The 19,918-nt window shown below is 36.8% G+C and overlaps 1 protein-coding gene across 22 annotated transcripts in view; it reads right to left on the reverse strand.

Moving 5' to 3' along the window:
• RBFOX2 (RNA binding fox-1 homolog 2) overlaps positions 1-19,918 on the reverse strand; it is a 249,361-nt gene that overhangs the window by 165,722 nt on the left and 63,721 nt on the right. For all 22 annotated transcript variants that reach the window (XM_087814900.1, XM_087814901.1, XM_087814898.1 and 19 more), the window contains exon 2: positions 1,929-1,979. In XM_087814900.1, the coding sequence (XP_087671026.1) occupies positions 1,929-1,979 (51 nt within the window). The remainder of the gene's footprint in view (positions 1-1,928; positions 1,980-19,918) is intronic.

Here is a 19,918-nt window from a genome sequence, read left to right on the forward strand (position 1 = left end):
TGAAAAGTACAGAAACAGAAAAGATCACTCCTTGAAAGCAGCCCACAAACCTGACTGCACAACAGACTCACCTATAGGAATTGCTAAATATCTGAATGACAAAGCCCAATCTTAGATCTATTCAATCAGAATCTTGAGGGCCAGATTTCCAGGCAACAATATTTTTCTGATGCATGCACACGAAATACATCAAAGGGCATATATTTTGATGTGCTCGTACTATCAAGGGTATATATTTTACAGCTTACAGAAGATCTAGGGCAAACCCAAACCAAAAAGAAAGGAAAAAAAAAAAAACCCTCTATGTTCTCTTCAGATTTGGGGTAAATGACCGTATCTTTCACCAAAAACTTCCACAGAGACAATCTTAAATTCCAAGGGTAATGATCGCACAGGGAAATGTACACAGTATGAAAAACCTGTTTTCTCTTCCTTGTTCTCTGTATCCTACTTAGGGCCATTCTGATGTCAACTCAGCACCAAGAGTACAAGAACTGGGCAAATAGTCTCAAATCTGGAGGCCCCCCCGCAAAGAGGTGACTATTGATTATGGGGCCATCCTAGTTGTTAAAATCAGCTTCAGGGGCTTTGATGAGATTCAACTAATTCCTGGAAGGGGAACAATGTCAACTTTGGATTGACGCTCTGATGACACCTATTCCTTGGACAAGCCTAGTAACGGAACGGTGGCACCTTTTTTTTTTTTTTTTTTTTTTTGACAACCCTACAAGGAATGGTAGATAAGCATTCAAAGATATTTCTAGGAGCTGCCCTTTCAAATCTCCTGAAGAATGTCAATATCCTGCCCTGGCCAGGTAGCTCAGTTGGTTAGAGCATCATCCTGATACACCAAGGTTGTGGATTCAATCCTCAGTCAGGGCACATACAAGAATCACCCAATGAATGCATAAGTAAGTAAAACAACAAATCAATGTTTCTCTTTCTTTCTTTTTTTTTCTCTCTCTCTCCCCTGCCTCTTTCCTCTCTCTCAAACCAATCAATAAATAAGATTTTTTTTTAAAAAAAGAATGTCAATATCCCCAAACAGCAAGGAGGTAAATTTCAGACACTAGGTGTCTTAAACCACATCATCTCTTTGAAGTAGCCTTACCTGTTCTTCCACCCTAACTCTGCTCTGGCCTCATCTGCTTAAAGCTTCAAATAGCAAAAGACAGGGAAGGCATTTTATACACTCACCTAAACCATACAGAGGATGTCTCATAGGATGCAGTTCTGCTCTAACCCACAATAGGGCCTTGGCTTTTTCCAGTCATCCTCCCTATCTAACAAAGAAAGACAGCAGAAACTTCCCTCTCTCAAACAAGCCTTCCCTGATTAAAACCATAAGGCTGAATCCCCCAGGGAGGAGAATGGAATTTTCTTGTTACAGATTATTGCAGGGTTCAAAAAATTTGTGCAAGCAGGGGCTAAGTGACAGAGAATAAAGAGACAAGTCCAGTATTTAGAATTATGAGGCATCAAGGAAACCTGATTTAGAATTATTAGCCTGGAGAAGAAAAACAAAAGCAACTGTGATTGCATTTGAGTGATTTTTTCCCCCTATAAAATCCACAATTTCAATAAGGCGATTACATGCTTTTAGGATTAAGAAATAAAGGGTGGGGCAAAAGTAGGCTTACAGTTGTTCATATGGAAAATAGTACAATAATTAACAAATAACATAAACTATTTCACATATTCACGACTGTAAACCTTTTTGCTCCCCCCCTGTATATTTTATTTATATCTCTAAGTATAAATTCATTGCTGAAATTAACCATATCACTCTCCAAAATAAATAATTTCAGGACATGCTCGCTATCATAGCATCCTTAGACACACACACACACACACACACACACACACACACACACACACCACCCCCCCCCACCCCACCCCCATCTGAGTTATAAATAACAAATACCAACCTGGCTGTCCCGTGCTGGGAATCCATGATAACCTGGGGTCAGAGGCTCGTTCTAAAAGAAATAAAAGAAAACTATAAGATGAAAGAAAATGTTAAGAATAATCAAAAATCATCCAAATTAATCAAGTATAAATTCCTGCACCAGATCCTAAAGTGTTCTGTTGCTATATTCCACTCTACCCAACTACAAACATTTCCCAGTTTAGCCTTCACAATTGCAAATAAACAAAATCAAACGCACAAGAAAACCAGTATCTTCTTACAAACACTATCATAAACACTATTTTCCTCCCTGTACAGCTAAATCTATTTCCTTCCCAGTATATACCAACCAGGGAGGTAGTGGGATTTGGGGCCAAACCATCCCTAACCTCACACTGTGGAACTTTAGCATCCCTGACCCCTAACCACTAAAAGCCAGTAGCAGTCCTGAACACCAGGACAACCAAAACATCCACAAATTTCCAAAAGCCCCCTGGTTGGAAAGGGGACAGTACTACCCCTACTGAGAACTACCTCTTGACCTGAAGTTTTAGCCCCTCCCTCTACCAATCTGCTTTCCTTCAGTTCTTTTAAACCTAGAAGAAATTCTACCTCTGTTCCAGACTTCCCCTACCACCTTATATCAGCTTACGGACTCAAGTAACTCCTAACATGTATACATGCTAAAATTTGTTTAGGTTACTTACACAATTTACTTATGACTCAATAACTCTTATTTTTGTAAAGGTGTATCACATTCAGTGTCTCATATTCACATTAATTGTTAAATCTAGATCTTTGAGAGCAAGAATGATAACTAATAAAAGCTATACAAACCCTAATTTAGTATAAGGCCATACAATATCATTTATGGCTTACCTGACCCATTCAACCATTCAGTCACCATATATTGAATACCTAGTATTTTCAAAATACTGTTAGGCGACTGAGAGTAAGAAAGATGAAAAAAACAAGTCTTGCCTTCAAGAGAACTTTTAAATGGGAGGAGATACATATGCACACAAAGGTGTAAATAAGAACATACGATGCTTTTGCAATTTCTTCTTCAAAGTGCTCACTACAGCTACATGAAAAGACCCTCATCCTTTTATATCCATTTGTACTTTCATTCCTACCAGCAGAATAACAAGAATTTTCATTAATAGGGCTTTCATATATGACAAGAGTGTAAACTTTCTACTAATGGTACATCTGCTTTGATAATATCCATAGCTTTTATAATCTAAAGTTCACACTTCTTTCAGAAACATGAAAGCCAGGATTCAACTTAAGCTCACATGCAGAGACCCCATGTCTTGTTCACAGTTTTCCTGCAATCTAACAGTGTCTAACACATGGTGAACACCCAAAAGAACGTGTAAATAAATAAATGTAGTTCGATGACCAGAATTTTTTAGACATTCAGTCACTGATTCAATCATAGACAATCCGGTTCTCCTTTTTTTATTCCTAAGTATTTGGACATTTATAAATTAAGTCTCTCCAAAGAAAACATGGCAAAGATAACTGCCTTAAGAAGCACAGGTGCCAAAACAATCTTGAGAAAGAAGAGCAAAGTTCAAAGGACTCATACTTCCTGATTTCAAAGTTTACTACAAAGTTCAGTAATCAAGGTAGTGCAATACTGGCATAAGGACAAAAATAGAGACCAATGACACACTACTGAAAAGTCTCAAAATAAACCTTTACAGTTATGAAACTTGATCTGTGAAAGGGTGCCAAAAATTAATGGGGGACAAAGGAGCCTTTTCAACGAATGGTGCTAGGACAGCTGGGTATCCACATACAAAAGAAGTTGGAACTCCTCACAACGTACACAAAATTAACTCAAAATACATCACAGACTAAACCACAGAACTCTTAGGAGAAACACAGGAGTAAATCTCCACGTCCTGTGACTAGATAATAGTTTCTTCAATATGACACCAAAAACAGAAGTAACAAAGGAAAAAAAATAGATAAATTGGACTTTATCAAAATTTAAAAACTTTTGTTCTTCAAAGGACACACTACCAGTTCTGAGGATCTAATGTTCAGCATAGTGATTATAGTTAATAATACTATATTATATACTTGAAAGTTGCTAAGAAAGGAGATCTTAAATGTTCTCAGAAAAAAAAAAAATGTTAATTATATGGCATAATGCAGGTGTTAGCTAAGGCTGTGATGATAATCATTTTGCAATTATATATCAAATATTATGTATCAAATCAACACATTGTACACCTTAAACTTACACGATGTTATACATCAATTATAACCGGATAAAGTTGGGTGGGGGGGGAAGACACCACCAAGTGAAAAGAAAGCCCACAGAATGAGAGAAAATATTTGTAAATCATATGTCTGAGAAAGGACCGGTATTCAGAATATCGTATAAAGAACTCTTACAACTCAACAACAAAAAGCCCAAATTTTAAAATGAGCAAAGGGTTTGAACAGGAAGTTCTCCAAAGAAGATACACAAACGGCAAGCACATGAAAAGATGCTCAACAGCATTAGTCATTAGGGAAATGCAAATCAAAACCACAGTGAGATAACATTTCACACTCACTAGGATGGCTATAATAATAAAAAAGTTGGCGAATATAACAAGTATTGAAAAGGATATGGAGAAACTGAAATTTCATATTTGCTGGTAGAAATGTAAAATGATACAGACACTTTGGAAACAGTTTGATAGCCCCTCAAAATGTTAAAACAGAGTTACCATCTGACCCAGCAATTCCACACCCAGGTATAACCAAAAAAGTGAAAACATGTTCACCCAAAATCTTGTACACAAATGTTCACAGCAGCATTATTTCACAATAGCCAAAAAGTAAAAACAATCCAAATGTCCACCAACTGATAAATGGACAATGCGGTACATATCCATAATTGAGTATTATTCAGCAATAAAAAGGGATGCAGTACTGATACAACATGGGTGAATCTTGAAAAGACCAATGCTAAGTTTAAAAAAACCTAGAGAAAAAAGGCTACAAATTATATAATTCCATTTATATGAAATATCCAGAATGGGCAAATCCATGGAGAAAGAAAGTAAATTAGTCTAGTCGTTCTAGAAGCTAAAGGAGAGGAATGGGGAGTGACTGCTAATGGGTACTAGGTTTATTTTTGGTGATGAAAATATTCTGGAATTAGTGGTGATGGATGCACAACGCTATGATTATATACTAAAATCCACCAAAACACTAAAAATACTTTAAAAGGGTGAGATTTATGGTCTGTGAATTATATGTCAATACACCTATTATTTTAAAATGATAATTACCGGTAATGTTGACTATTTTCACACAAAGTTTTACAGGGGAGACATAGATAGCTTAAACTGTAACCAAAGAACAGGGCTCCTTCTGAAATCCACAAGTGCCTTGTTTGTTCTGAATTCCAAAAATGTATTTCAACACCATTCCCTACAGATTTTAACGATGATGATAAAGATGATAACACTAGATACTGAGCAACTGGATGGAGAGGAGGAAGAGAAAGTTGCAAAGAGGAGATGATAAAGTATAGCCAGTAAGTGGGAAAGTCAAACTTTCAACCCAGGTCTGTTGGACTCCAAAGCCCCCACTCTTTCCATTTTATCAAGTTCTCTTCTCTAATAACCATCGCGCAGCATTCTTTTCCCATGAATAGTTCAAGGTTGTCCGAAAAAGGAATTGTATGATTAAGAAAGTAATCGAAAACATCCAACGACATAATTAACAGAGATTCGTCACTCCCAGAAAATATCCATGTTTAAACGACATTCTTGGGTTCAACGATTCAGAAAACGTTTTATAAGGAAAAAAGTCACATGCCTACAAGCCATTATTGTCAAAAACTTGAATAGCAAAGACAGACATAACAGCACAGAGATGTGCCAGAGGAAATTATTTATTCCTCCACTTGCCTTAGCAAAGCAGTACTCTTCCATGTCTCCATCTCTCAAATAGGCTATTTGGAATTCTCTGGCCCTCAGAAATTCCCTGACCCTCTGCAAGTGGCCTATGCTTAATGACAAAAGCTTGCTTCCCTTTTTAACATTTCCATGCATATATCTTTCCCTTCAAAATACACTAACTTTGCATGTTTTTGAAGCTTATTAAAAAAGGATCCTATTGTATGTATTCTTTAGTAATTTCCTTTTTTTACTCAATACTATCAGATTAATTTCACTAATTCTGACTACTGTTTAGTATTCTAATTTATGGGCATGTCACTATATATTTAAATTGTTCCCAGTTCTTTTTGTTTGCACTCACAAACAATGCTGTCTATGAACATGCTTTTAGATTTGAGATATTTTTACTCATGAGACTGGTGAAAATAATATCACAAATTAGTACGAAAAATAAATAGATATCTTCACACCTAATACTAGGAATTTAAGTATATTAGGACCACTGTTCTGGAAAGCAATTTGACAATAATTATTAAAATATCAAATGCACGTTATCTTCTTGTAAATTTCACATCTTTGATCTAGAGAATCACTTGCACATGTGGATCAAAGAAGCATGTGCAAAAATGATCAATAGTTTGTAATCATGAAAAACTAGAAAGAACTACAAGTCTCCATTAATAACAGGAAAACAGTATCATTAACTATTGTATTATTTCAATATCCTCTGTATAAGTTTTTAAAAAGGTAAAATCTCTATGAATTACCGAAGTCATGTTAAATGATAGCAAACCAGTGTTATTTTTTTAATTACAATACAAAAAGAGGCATTTCAACATGCATATAAAGAAGTAAATAGCCCGGCTGGCCGGCGCGGCTCAGCGGTTAAGCACTGATCTAGGTAGGATCCAGGAGATTGTGGTTCGATTCCAGGTCAGGGCACATGCCCAGGTTGTGGACTCAATCCCCAGCAGGGAGCTGCAGGAGGCAGCCGATCAACGGCTCATCATTGATGTTTCTCTCTCTCTCTCCCTCTCCCTTCCTCTCTTTGAAATCAATAAAAATGTTTTTAAAAAAATTTTTTTAAAGAATAAGTGCACAAAGATACAGACGAATAAATATATAACAAACCTATTACTTCTAACAGTGGTTACGTCTAGGGAAAAGAGTAAGATTGGAAGGATGAGAGGGCATACTTTATCTGAATTGTTTGAATTTTACAAAATGTGAAATTCATGTATTACTTAGAATACTAAAAAGAACCCAAAAAGTCACTACTACCAGTGTTTCATGTTTTAAAATTTATAAAAACACCTTCACATCATCTTATATAATCCTCACAATGCAGAAAACAGGTCTTATACTCATTTTACAGATGACAAAACTAAATTTCAGGAAGATTAAAGTGATTTACTCAAGGAAAAATAGTTAATGATAGTGGCTGAGCTGCCTTCAAACTTAGGTCTTAACTCTATACCCAGTACTTCTGCTGCTTCATGACAACTAGTAAAAAAAAAATTCCCCTGGTCCATGTAGGGATGATCATGATTACCTGAAGACATGTAGATCTGGGTTTTTAATCAGTATAAAAATAATAACTGACATTTAAAGCAGAAATGGAATCACAAGACAAGCTAATGAAACAGATGGGATAGAAATCAGAGGTGTTAAACTCTAAGAGCTACTCGCTAGTAAGACTGAGTTAGAAACTGACTCTACCTAGGCACAGAGACTGCTCAAAAACAAAATGGCCCTGGTCCAGTGGCTCAGTTTGTTGAAGCATCATCTCACACACCAAAAGACTGTGGGTTCAATTCCTAGTCTGGGCACATATCTAGGTTGCAGGTTCGATCCCCAGTTGGGGCATGTACAGGAGACAACCAATTGATGTTTCTCTCTCACATCAATGTTTCTTGCTCTCTCCCTTTCTCTCTAAAAATCACTAAAAACATACTCAAGTGAGGATTCTAAATAAATAAATAAATAAAATATATAAGAAATAAAAATACCAACCACAAGAATCCTTGCTGACTACAGAGGACAGCAATTAAACCAGTTTAGAAGCTTTGTTAGTGAGCATGTGAAAGAGTAACGGAAGGATCCTTAAGTAACTGTCCAATATGGCAACTGCGATGGACTGTGCATGTACAGTGCAGACAGAGAAGTGAAGGAAAGCATCACCTGCCATTGTATTCTTCACTGGCTCCTTAGAAGTTTCCATATGCACCTGTGTTTGAAAAATCCATTTAAGCAGAAGAATTCTTCATTGAACAATTGTTTTACTACAAGCACTGGGCTGGTATACTTGCCCTTGAGGAGCTCAAAGTCATAATAATTACAAGGTAATTATGCCATAACTAAAGTCTAAAAAAAAAATACTACAGGACTCCAGAAAACACCAGATCTTTTTAAAAAGGCGGGGGGGGGGAGTGCAATAACCTCTAACTTCTTATTGGAGGACAAGATTTCCAATACTGTGATGGATGATGCATACTGAAAAGACCATTTCCAAAGCCACTTTTCTAAATGCATTCTGAAAATCATCAATATCCTTTCTAAATAATTAGCCAATATACTTGGCCCAATACTGTGCCTGACAGGAAAACAAAATTGCTGTTTCCTTAAGAATTTTTAAAAACTAGTTAAAAGTGCTAAGAGGACTTAACAACACTGAAGATCAAAAAAGCCCTGCTTAGTCCTGGCCAATGTGGTTGGTGCACTGAAGGGTCTCGGGTTCACTTCCCGGTCAAGGGCACGTAACTGGGTTGCAGGTTCAATTCTCAGCCCTGGAAGGGGCTCACTGGTTGGAGGCAACCAATTGACGTGTCTCTCTCAGACCAATGTTTCTTTCTATCTCTCTCCCCTCCCCCTTCCATGCTCTCTAAAAATCAATGGAAAAAATATCCTCGGGTAAGGATCAACAAAAAATAAAATTAAAATTAAAAAGCCCTGCTTCGTTTGGTTACAAGAATATGTCTTACTGGCTTCTATCACTAAGAGGAGGGTACAGAAAACTGGACACACACAACGAAGTTACTCCAGGTGATTTAAAAAAATTTAAAAACCTACCCTGTTGTCTTTGGTGTCTAACAAAATCAAAACCATTTCACAAAATGGAAGGGGAAGAAAAACACTGTAAAATGAAACAAAATAAATTCTTGCCACCATGCACTTTAGGGGGAAGAAGGTAAAAGGAAGCAAAGGAAAGTAAGAAATAAAGCTGTCCTTTATAAACAACATTTGGGCAGTGGTACAAGCCCAGATTTTTCACTGACTTAAACCTGACTGAAACTGAATTTCACATTACCTTACACACATTTTTTAACAATGGAAGGAAAGATTGCTTTAGACCATACTGGCTGGGAAAAAAAGCAAATCACATTTTCCAGGATATTTCACTACCCTGTTTTGCAGCCAAAGTTACTGGATTCCAAGTAGTAAACCTATTTTTGAATTGGGACAGGGAAGGGAACACAACAGGAACTGAAGACGTACCTAAATTCCTTATGCTATTCCACACAAAAACCAATCCCAGCAACAAGTACCTTCAGCTCAGGAAGATGATTGCTAACAGACCAGGGCATCACTGCTTCCAATCCATGTAGGGTTCAATAAAGATAAAAGCTTCTAAGGGATATGAATCTGGTGGTACCTAAAAACATAGTCTCAATATAAGGTCCACTTGGTAACTGGTAAGCTGAGCTTTCATGCTCCAAAAAAATAAAACATAATTCATTCTACTTACCCATCAAGACAAATGATGATAGTTCTTTGAGACACCACCCCATCCCAAATACCCTGTTTCTCTTTTCTCCCTTAAGTTAAAAATGCCCTAATGTAAGCATTTTTCACATCTGACACAGGAATTTATCGGGTCTTCAAAGCCCATCTTTGGAACATACTAAAATTCTCCTTTTCAGTAACAGTCACAGATTTCTAAGAGATAACCAATCGAACCCCTTTTCTTTATAGGTGAGGAAACTAAGACTGAAAGAAGTGTTCTGTCCACAGTCATCTAAACAGACATTAGAAAGGACCAAGAACTTAGAACTCTGGACTCTCAAATCATGCAAACTATTCATGCTTCAGGCTCTGCTAATTGCAGATACAGCCAGCTCCTTTCATGATGCTATAGAGAAAGCATGGACTTTGGGAGCCAAAGTGATGTAGATTCAAATGGGAGCCAAAGAGATGTAGATTCAAATACTGACTGTCACTTCTAACTATGTGACTCTGGTCAAATTACTTAATCTCTCTGACCCTCAATTTTCTCAACTGTGTAACAGATAATCTCTACCTCATGAAGCTTAAAGTGAGGATTAAATGAGAATTCAGGTGAAGTTTATCTGGCACAGTATTTAACATACAGGAGAAGCTCCATAAGAATTCCTTCCCCACCCCTATGTTTATCAGTTGCAAATTACTTGAGAGATAAACTGAAGCCATCTACGGGACTCATTTTCAAAAAGTTAACTGATTTCCAAATAACTGAACTTCAACTGTTCTTAGCTTATCCTAAAGTCAGTTCTTTAGGAATGTGTGCCAATTGGCCATCCAGCTTCACTGAAGATGTTCAAAACTAGATAAAAATTAGTGATGTTGGAAACCGATTCCAGCATTCAACAAGAGAATGAATGCCTCTAAGGCGATCAAAGCAACTTTGCCCTTTGTGACATATATGCTTCAAACAGCTAAGCAGTCCATCCTGCTGGATCAATTCCTATTGGCTAGCATTCTCAGTTCTTTAAATTTCCTTTACAAATCCATTCTGTTCTTATATTTTAAATTAAAATTCAATCATGATAACAAAATTATATTTTGAAGTATATAAATAATAAATCTCTCCTTCAATATAACCCTTCAAATACTAAGGTTTGAGATCATACTATAAATATTCTTCAGCAATTTCCTTTTTTTAAAAAAAATTGTGATTACATATAAATAGCATAAAAGTTACCATATCAATCTCCTTTAAGTGTACAGTTCTGTAGCATTAAGTACATTCACATTATTGGGCAAACATCAACACCATCCATCTCTAGAACTTTCTCCAACTGGAACTCCACACCCATTTAACCCCCCAATATACCCTCCCCCTAGGCCCTGGCAACCACCATTCTACTTTCTGTCTCTATGAATTTGACTACTCTAAAAACCCCATATAAGTGCAATCATACAATACTTGTCCTTTTGAAATACTGGCTTAGTTTATTTACCATGCTTCATGGTTCATCCACATTTAGCATGAGTCAGAATTTCCTTCTTTTTAAGGCTGAATAATAATATTCCATTGTATATAGGCACTGCATTTTTTATCCATTCATCTGTTCATGGACACTTGAGTTGTTTCCACCTTTTGGTTCCTGTGAATTATACTGCAATGAATATGGGTGTAGAAATACCTATCGGAATCCCTGCTTTCAACTCTTTGAGGTATATACCTAGAAGCAGAATTACTGGATTACTGGTAACCCAGGTTTAATACTTTGAAGAGTCTCCACACCCTTTTCCACAGCAGCTGCCCGTTTTACATTCCCACCCGCAACGCACAAGAGTTCCAGTATTCCTACAGCCTCCCCAAATAACATTTGTTATTTTGTTTTCTGTTTGGTTTTTTTTACCACAGGCATTCTAATGGGTGTGAAGTGTTTTCTCATTGTGGTTTTGATTTGCATTTCCCCTATGATTGTTGATGTCATGTGTTTATCGGCCATTTGTATATCTTCTCTGAAGAAATGTCTCTTCAAGTCCTACACCATTTTTTAAATGGGCTGTTTGCTGTTGTTGAGCTGTAGAAGTCCTTTTTATATTTTGAATATTAATCCCTTATCAGATATATAATTTGTAATGATTTGTAAATATGTTATCCCATACATGGGCTACCTTTTCACTCTGTTGGTAATGTCCTTTCGTCCACAAAGTCTGTAATTTTCAGAAAGTTCAATTTATCTATTTTTTCTTTTGTTATGTGTGCTTTTGGTGTCATATCCAAGAATCTATTGCCAAATTCAAAGTCATGTTTTACCCCTATGTTTTCTTCTAAGAATTTTATACTTTTAGCTTTGATGTTTTGACTTTTGATCCATTGAGTTGATTTTGTATATGGTGTAAGGGTCCAACTTCATTTTTTCTTTTCTGCACGTTTCTTACTTATATTTGAAGTTCCTTAGATCTCTGTTTGCCATCTTCTTCCTGGTTTCTGATTATCTAGAATTAAATATCCATTCTATCCATATGCTGGTTATCAATGAATTGACTCAGCTCCGAATTCACCCTTTTTGCCTGCTTGCTCTGTGAAAATGAATCTGGGCCCTTTAAATATTTTTCCTTTGCCAGCCATGATGTCAAGCTTCCTCATTAGAGCACAGGAAAAACATTTTAGTAGAAAGAGGTTTTGCTTCCTGGTCTCAGTGAGCTTTCTCAGCAGTTTCCTCCTTCCCGGCTCCTGCAATGCATAGCAGCCAGCAGCACCCCGGAGCCACTTTCCCCTAGTAACCCTGTTTGGGCTGTTATACAGCAGAGTGCCTCTGGTAAGACTACAGTAATCCCTATGAACAGCTTTCCCCAGTAGGGTAGATTTCTGGCAATTTTAAAAAGGCAGATTTCCAACAAGTTCTTCAGGTCTGGTATCTCAGGGACTCACTTCTCTGCTACTCAGAGAGCCATAGCCATGCCCTCTCCAACAAGGTCTAGATTTCAGCCCCTAGTGCAGAGGATAGGAAACAGTGGAGCTACCTCTCTTTTGGGTGCTTTATCTCAACCCTGGGGCAATGAATAATTACATGCTAATTATATTATTGGTATTTTATCATATATCAATCACATTATTAGATTATATTATACTATATCTTCTATATTACATTTGCTCCTCTTTAGAGCTCTCTTTACTTCTTACAAGCCAGTCCCTCATTACTTCAATCTTCTGTTGTAGTAAATAATTCTTTATGTTACATTCTGGGTCCAAATTACTTGTAGCCTCTCTCCTGATTCAACCCAGACTGACACAGGTGAGCTGAAACAAAATATTAAGAGCCACTTACTATATACAGGACATATATTATGCTTAGTGTTTTCTATACATTATCACTTTGCATTCTCACTAAAACTCTCGTGACATATCTCTCTATAGTAAGAAAACTGAGGCTCATAAACCTATGCAATTTGCCTACAACAACACAAATTCAGGACTGTCTGACACTGAAGTCCCTGCTGATTCTCTGCTATGGCATTTATTTTTCTTCACAAAACCCAGGATACTTTTTAAGGAATTCAACACCTATGTACAGGGAAAGAATGAACAAAGCAGGCCTGACTGCCATCTTTAGAAAGTGGCGGGTGCCTGGAAACTTAGATTTCGGGATGGTTCTATTCCCAGAACTGTTGAGAGCAGCTTCACTGTGCCTAAACTGTGCAAACATTATCATCTGTGCTGAACACCTACTTTCCTACTGGGAGTCTGGAATTTTGGTGTGTGCCAGTTAGAGGGTGGCTCTGTGAACAACCCTTCCTACCCACCCCCAACAACAAAAAATTTCAGCGCTCTCTCTAATGACTTCTCTGGTAGACAACAACTGTCACAACTTGCTGCTGAAGGAAGGAAGCACAACCTCTGAGACTCCACTAGGAGAGCAGCCTCGGCAGCTTGACCCTGCTTTCTTCTGGACTTCACCCTACACACATTTTCTCCTCCTGATTTTGTGTTATGTCTGTATACTATTATAAATCATTGCCATGAGATGACTATATGCTGAGTTCTATAAATCCTACTGAATCACTGGACCTCAGGGAGTCTTGGGGAGCCCCAACACAACCTATGACAAGCCAAGCATTTTATTAAATGAGGAGGACACAAAGGCGAATAGGGCCTTTGCCCTCAAGGAATTTGACAGTCTATTTATATGTCCGTTCTTTCATTTCTCTGATCTCCACTTCTTAGTCTGTTCACCACTTAAAATAGATTAGATACATTTCCCTGAGCTAAAGTTCATTCTTAGTGCTGAAGTGATGCTAAATATTTAATAAGTCCATCAGGCAAAAGCTGAGCTACAAAGCTCTAATAAACTCAAAGGCCACACATTACTTTCTCTTTACTTTCCCCATCTTACTGTGCTCCTCATTAAAAATAAATTGACAAACCCTTGTACATTGCTGGTGGGAATATAAAATGATGGAGCTGCTACAAAAAACAGTTCGGTAGCTCCTCAAAGTTAAATATCAAACTACCATATGGCCCCATAATTCTACTCCTAGGTATATCCCCCAAATAAAAACAAGTACTCAAACAAATACTTGTACACACATGTTCGTAGCAGCACTAGACACAACAGTCAAAAGATGCAAACAACACAAATATCTATCAACAAATAAACTGATCAACTGTGGTATATACATACAAAGAAATATTATTCAGCTATAAAAAAACAATGCCCAGCCGGGCGTGGCTCAGAGGTTGAGCGTCAGCCTAGGATCCAGGTGATCGTGGTTCGATTCCTGGTCAGGGCTCGATCTCCAGTCGGGAGCACGCAGGAGGCAGCCGATCAATGACTCTCTCATCATTGATGTTTCTTTCTCTCTCTCTCTCTCTCTCTCTCTCCTTTCCTCTCTCTCAAATCAATAAAGATATATTTAAAAAATAAATAAACAAACAAACAACAATGTACTGGTATATTCTACAACAGATAAACCTTGAAAACATTACGCTGAGTGAAAGAAGCCAGATGTAAAAGGTCACACATTGTATGATTCCCTTTAAGTGATATATTCAGAACAGGTAAGTTCACAGAGACAGAAAGCAAACTGGTGGTTGTCAGGGGCTGGAGGAAAGGGGAAATGGAGGGTGACTGCTTAATGGGTATGAGCGGTTCTTTTGGGGGTGATGAAATGTTTGGAATTAGATAGGGGTGGTGGCTGCACAACACTAAATATACTAAATACAACCAAACTGTTCACTTAAAAAAGTCTGATTTTTATGCTACATAAGTTTCATCTTGATAAAAAAAAATTTTGAAAAGCAATGCGGCATATACACTATGGCGTAAATGAAGAAAACTAAACCTTCTTGATACTATCTGAATTAGTACTTATAGCACGAAATAAAATCATCAGTGACTGCAGTAGATACATATTCAAGAAAAGTGCTGTATCTTAGTATATATCCTGGAAAAATGAAGATTCAAAGTGGTTCTAAACAATAATACAGAAGAGATGCAGTTCTTCCAAAATCATAAAAAAACACACACATATTTCTAAGTTATATCATTTTGTATGTGGTTTTGAATATGCATACATAAATAAATAAAATCAATATTTTAAAGACATTTGTCCATTTCATAAACATCCCTAAAAGTTTCTACATTTAGGCTGGCCCATCCTTTCAATGGAAAAAACACAGCATAAAGCCTTTATATTCAGACATATATGGCATATATACATACTGTTTTGTTTTTTAAGGCTAGAAGAATGTATCCCAAAATGTTTAGTGATTGTATGTCCTGACATTGAGTTTGGGTATATGAGTGATACACATTTTTTTTATCTTCCCTCTCTGTATTTCCTAGTTTTTCAACACTGAACATGTATTATTTTTATTTAACTATCAAAAACATGGAGACAATAACAGTACCTCCTCAAGGATGCCGTGAAGAGTAAATGAGGTAAAACAAACAAAGCTCTTAGCAGCTTTCAGGATATCGTATGTACACAATAAATGTTACGTAGTATGGATATTATTATGTTTATGTTTTTGTAACTGATCCTCAAGATACATGTCTTTCATTATCAATGGCAAAGGCCTTCACATAACCCAGGCCTGTGTCACCCCAGTGAGCCTACACTGCTATAATATAATTTCTTAGCTGGTCTAGCAGCATCTATCCACCTCTTCACAATTTCCTTACCAAGGCCAGGGGTAATTCTGTAAAACACCACTCACATCACTCCCATTCAAATGGCCCTCCATTACTTATATGACCAAGTTGCAAACATTGTAAAATTGGGTCTCGCCTGGTCATTCCCTTTTCATCCCACTTATTTATGTCTCCAACAAACATTTACTGATGGACTTCCCATGTGCCTGGTACGATGGTAGAAACAGGCAAATAGGTATTAGTTCTTCTCTTAAAGAAACTCATAGTCTATAAGAGAGACTAAAGCTCAGTATTTTTTTCAAACTATGGGTCAAAACCCACTCATGACTTATTTAAGAGGTCTCAACTATTATTAAAAAAAAATTAGAGCAGCCCGGTCGGGCGTGGCTCAGAGGTTGAGCATCGACCTAGGATCCAGGAGATCACAGTTCCATTCCTGGTCAGGGCATATGCCTGGGCTTCGGGCTCGATCCCCAGCAGGGGGCATGCAGGAGGCAGCTGATCAATGACTCTCTCATTGATGATGTTTCTATCTCTCCCTCTCTCTTCCTCTCTCTGAAACCAATAATGATATATTAAAAAAAAAAAAAAAAGTTATAGTAGTAGCTCTCAAACTTTTTGGTCTTAGAATCCCTTTACAAATTAAAAATTATTAAAGATTCCCTAAAACTTTTATGTGGGTTATAAGTATTGATATTTGCCTATTAGAAACTAAAACTGAGTAATTTTTAAAAATATTTTAAAGTATTTGCTAACATAAAAAATACTTGATGAAAATTAACTATATTTTATAAAACAAAAACCAAATTCAGTAAAAAATAGTTTTACTGTCTGATATTTTTACAAATACCTTTCATATCCAACTTAATAAAAGATGGCTAGATTCTCCTATCAGCTTCTACATTCAATCTGCTGTGATATTTTGGTTGAAATAAATGAAGAAAATTTGGCTTTCCACAGACATGTATTTAGAAAAGGAAAGAGTATTTTAATAGTCTTTTCAAGTGTCTATGGATAATATTCCTTAATATTGTACCAAAACTTGAAAACTGGCAGTTTCTTAATAGTTGCAATGTGGCATCTGAAACCACAGCAATAAATTTTCCATATACCCTGTTATGTTAAATCTATTGGTCTGTCTTGCATTTTGAAGGAATTTTTACCTATCATGATTATGTTACATTATACATTGTTCATTTATAAAATACTGGCTCACTAAGTTATTAAGATCTTCTAAATCTTGACACATTTCATTATATAATAGAGGGGAGGAAATGACATAAATCACCATCTATCTCATCAGAAAAGTCTTTTCTTATTGGAGCTGTCAAGCCCACTGCCCAGAACACAAGTTTTGCAAAATTCTAATTTTGCTTGAGAGCTCAAATTTTACCATTGGGAACAAATATTGTCATTGTTTTCCTTGAAGTGAGAGGTTCACATCCTTCATTTTTAATAAAATGTCTGCAAAATACCCAAGACTGAATAACCATAGTCTCAAAGTTTGTTTTTCAAGGAAAAAAACAGTGTTCCCTGAGAAGAGTGGCTAGCTCAGCTGGAAACAAATAATCGCAAGTGTTTTCCCTTGAGATAACCATCCTATTCAGTATGCAGAAATGCCTTATGTATATTACCTATTTTGTGACACAGAATATTAAAAAGATGAGTAATCAGAGTAAAGATTTAATAATACTAATCATTTTTACTACTTCATCAACAACATTTTAAGTGAAAATGGCCCTTTTTTCTTTTTTTACTGCAAGTGCATGGCGGTGAACATGACTACTAGTACGACTTGGTGCAGCAGTGTGACTTGATTCATGCTAGGGTGTCAGCAGTTTTACCCATCACTGCTCCTAAAACATCAGTGCAAATGCCAACACAGTGGGAAAGGAAAATAACATCTTAGTGTTATTATAAAAAAGTTTTGACCTTGAAGACCCCCTAAATGGGTCTTATGTACCTTGAGGGGTCCACTTTAAGAATCACTGTACTAGACTACAATAAAATTTTTTCTAAAAATCAAGTACCTCACATTTAGTAAAAGCATTATTTCAAGAAATGTGTTTTAGTCGCATATATACAGACAAATATTTAACTATATACTAGGTTGTTACATAAAGTGGATCTCTTAACATGGGTCAAAAGAGCTTGCAAAACACTCCTCTAGCCCACAGCAATTACTCCCTTCTTAAAACTACTATAGCATTTACTGAGTACTTGAGTTTATTCCACCACAGACTAATTTCTAAATGTATTATGTACATGCCTATGCCTCCTATTTCCAAAGAGGTCATAAATTCCCAAACTACATCTTATACATCTTTGTATATATTTCCCTCAATGACACTAAATATATCATAGTCTCAAAAAAAATTGTGTTGCATTTCCTTATTAGCATATAATGAGCCTAAAAAGCAAATCTGTCCGTTGCATACTAAGCCCACAAAAACTTCCTAGTTCTGACATGTCACGAATAATTCCATGCACAGTGAGGTACAGAGGGGAAAGTACAGTCATTGGTATTGCACTGACCTGAGTTATGTCCTTGCCACTTATTAGCTCCACAATCATGGAACGGTACTTCATCTCTAAGCCTCAAATTCTTCACCTTCTAAATGAGAACCCCACCTACCTCCTTGGGTTGTTCCAAGGACTGAGTGAGGTAATGCAGGCTAAGTGACCTGCACAGTGCCTGTTCCTAATGGGGTGGCACTACTGAAGAACAATGATAACCAGAAACAATGTCTTAGTCATACAAAACACTTCACTATATACAAAACACAGGCAGGCCCAACAATTATAGGGTCACAGATTCTGAGGGCACCACATAGGTCATCTAATTCTAATCCAGCTCCTTTACCTGCATTCTCCTCACCTTGCCCCATACACAAACACACACACACACACACACACACACACACACACACCCCTTACAGATAAGAAAACCAAAGCAGCACAAGGTTTTAAATGTCTTTCTCATAGTTACAGAGCCAGTGAGGACCAGAACCGGGTGTCAAACACATCCTCTTATTCATAACAATTCTGCTAACATTATTCCTTTTTGATTGATAGAGAAACTCAGGGTCAGACTTACTGAGGTTAAGCGACATGTACAAGGCCTCATAGACAGCAAATAACAAAAAGGTCGTGGAACCCAAGTCTCACCACAAGTCTAGAGTTCTTCCAACTATAACTTAGAAGCTATCAAAGAATATAAAATTCACTTTGTGTCATCATTGACAATTATCTGCATTTAGATCTGAATAGAAGAACTGACATGATTATGTAAACTTATTCTGACTAAATATGCCAACTGATAACCACCAAGTTCATTTTATGTTGTGATATTCAATTCAAACCGCTGTTTCACTGAACTTCACAAGCTTTGGCATTTAAAAAGAAATACTTCGCCTGGCCAGGCATGGCTCAGCAGCTGAGCATCAACCTGGGATCCAAGAGATCAAGGTTCGATTCCCAGTCAGAGCACATGTCTGGGTTGCGGGCTCAGTCCCCAGGGGAGGGCTTGCAGGAAGCAGCTGATCAATGAGGACTCTCTCATCATTGATGTTTCTATCTCTCTCTCCCTCTCCCTTCCTCTCTCTGAAATCAATAAAGATATTTTTTTCAAAAAAGAAATGAAAATGGGAGGATTTGCTTTAAAAAATAAAAATGAATAAAAAATAAAGAAAAATACTTCTTTACTACCCTCAGAATATAAAGGAAATATACATTCCAAAAAGATAATTCTGCAATGTTCAAAAAAATCCCTCTGAGATAAACTAACACACTGAGTTATCAGTCTTACTTTAACACTTTCACCAAAAAGGTCAATATAGACAAAATAAATTTTAACTGGCATATATTATAGCTGTTTCAATTTAAACAGTCTCATCACTCACACTGATATTCAACGTGACGTCAAAACAACTCTGGTGCTTATTAGCAAAGTGACTTAGGGCAAGTACTCAACCTTTCTGATCTGTAAAACATGGAATTATGCCTATACCTTGCAGGGATGTTAAGTAAGATTAGGCATGATGTATGTATACAAAGCACCTAAGTGCGTACCTAAAGAAGAAAGCTATTATAACAATTATTATTACATGCTTAGAGTTTACAATCCTGTCTTATCCCTCAGTCCCCTAAGATCTGCATGATTTAGTGAAAAGAGACCTTTCTATTTCCTACTCCTGCCATTACTTCCAATACCCTACTGGCTACAACTG

The sequence above is a fragment of the Miniopterus natalensis genome, chromosome 2, assembly GCF_054644295.1.
Source record: "Miniopterus natalensis isolate mMinNat1 chromosome 2, mMinNat1.hap1, whole genome shotgun sequence".
Taxonomy (NCBI): Eukaryota; Metazoa; Chordata; class Mammalia; order Chiroptera; family Miniopteridae; genus Miniopterus; species Miniopterus natalensis.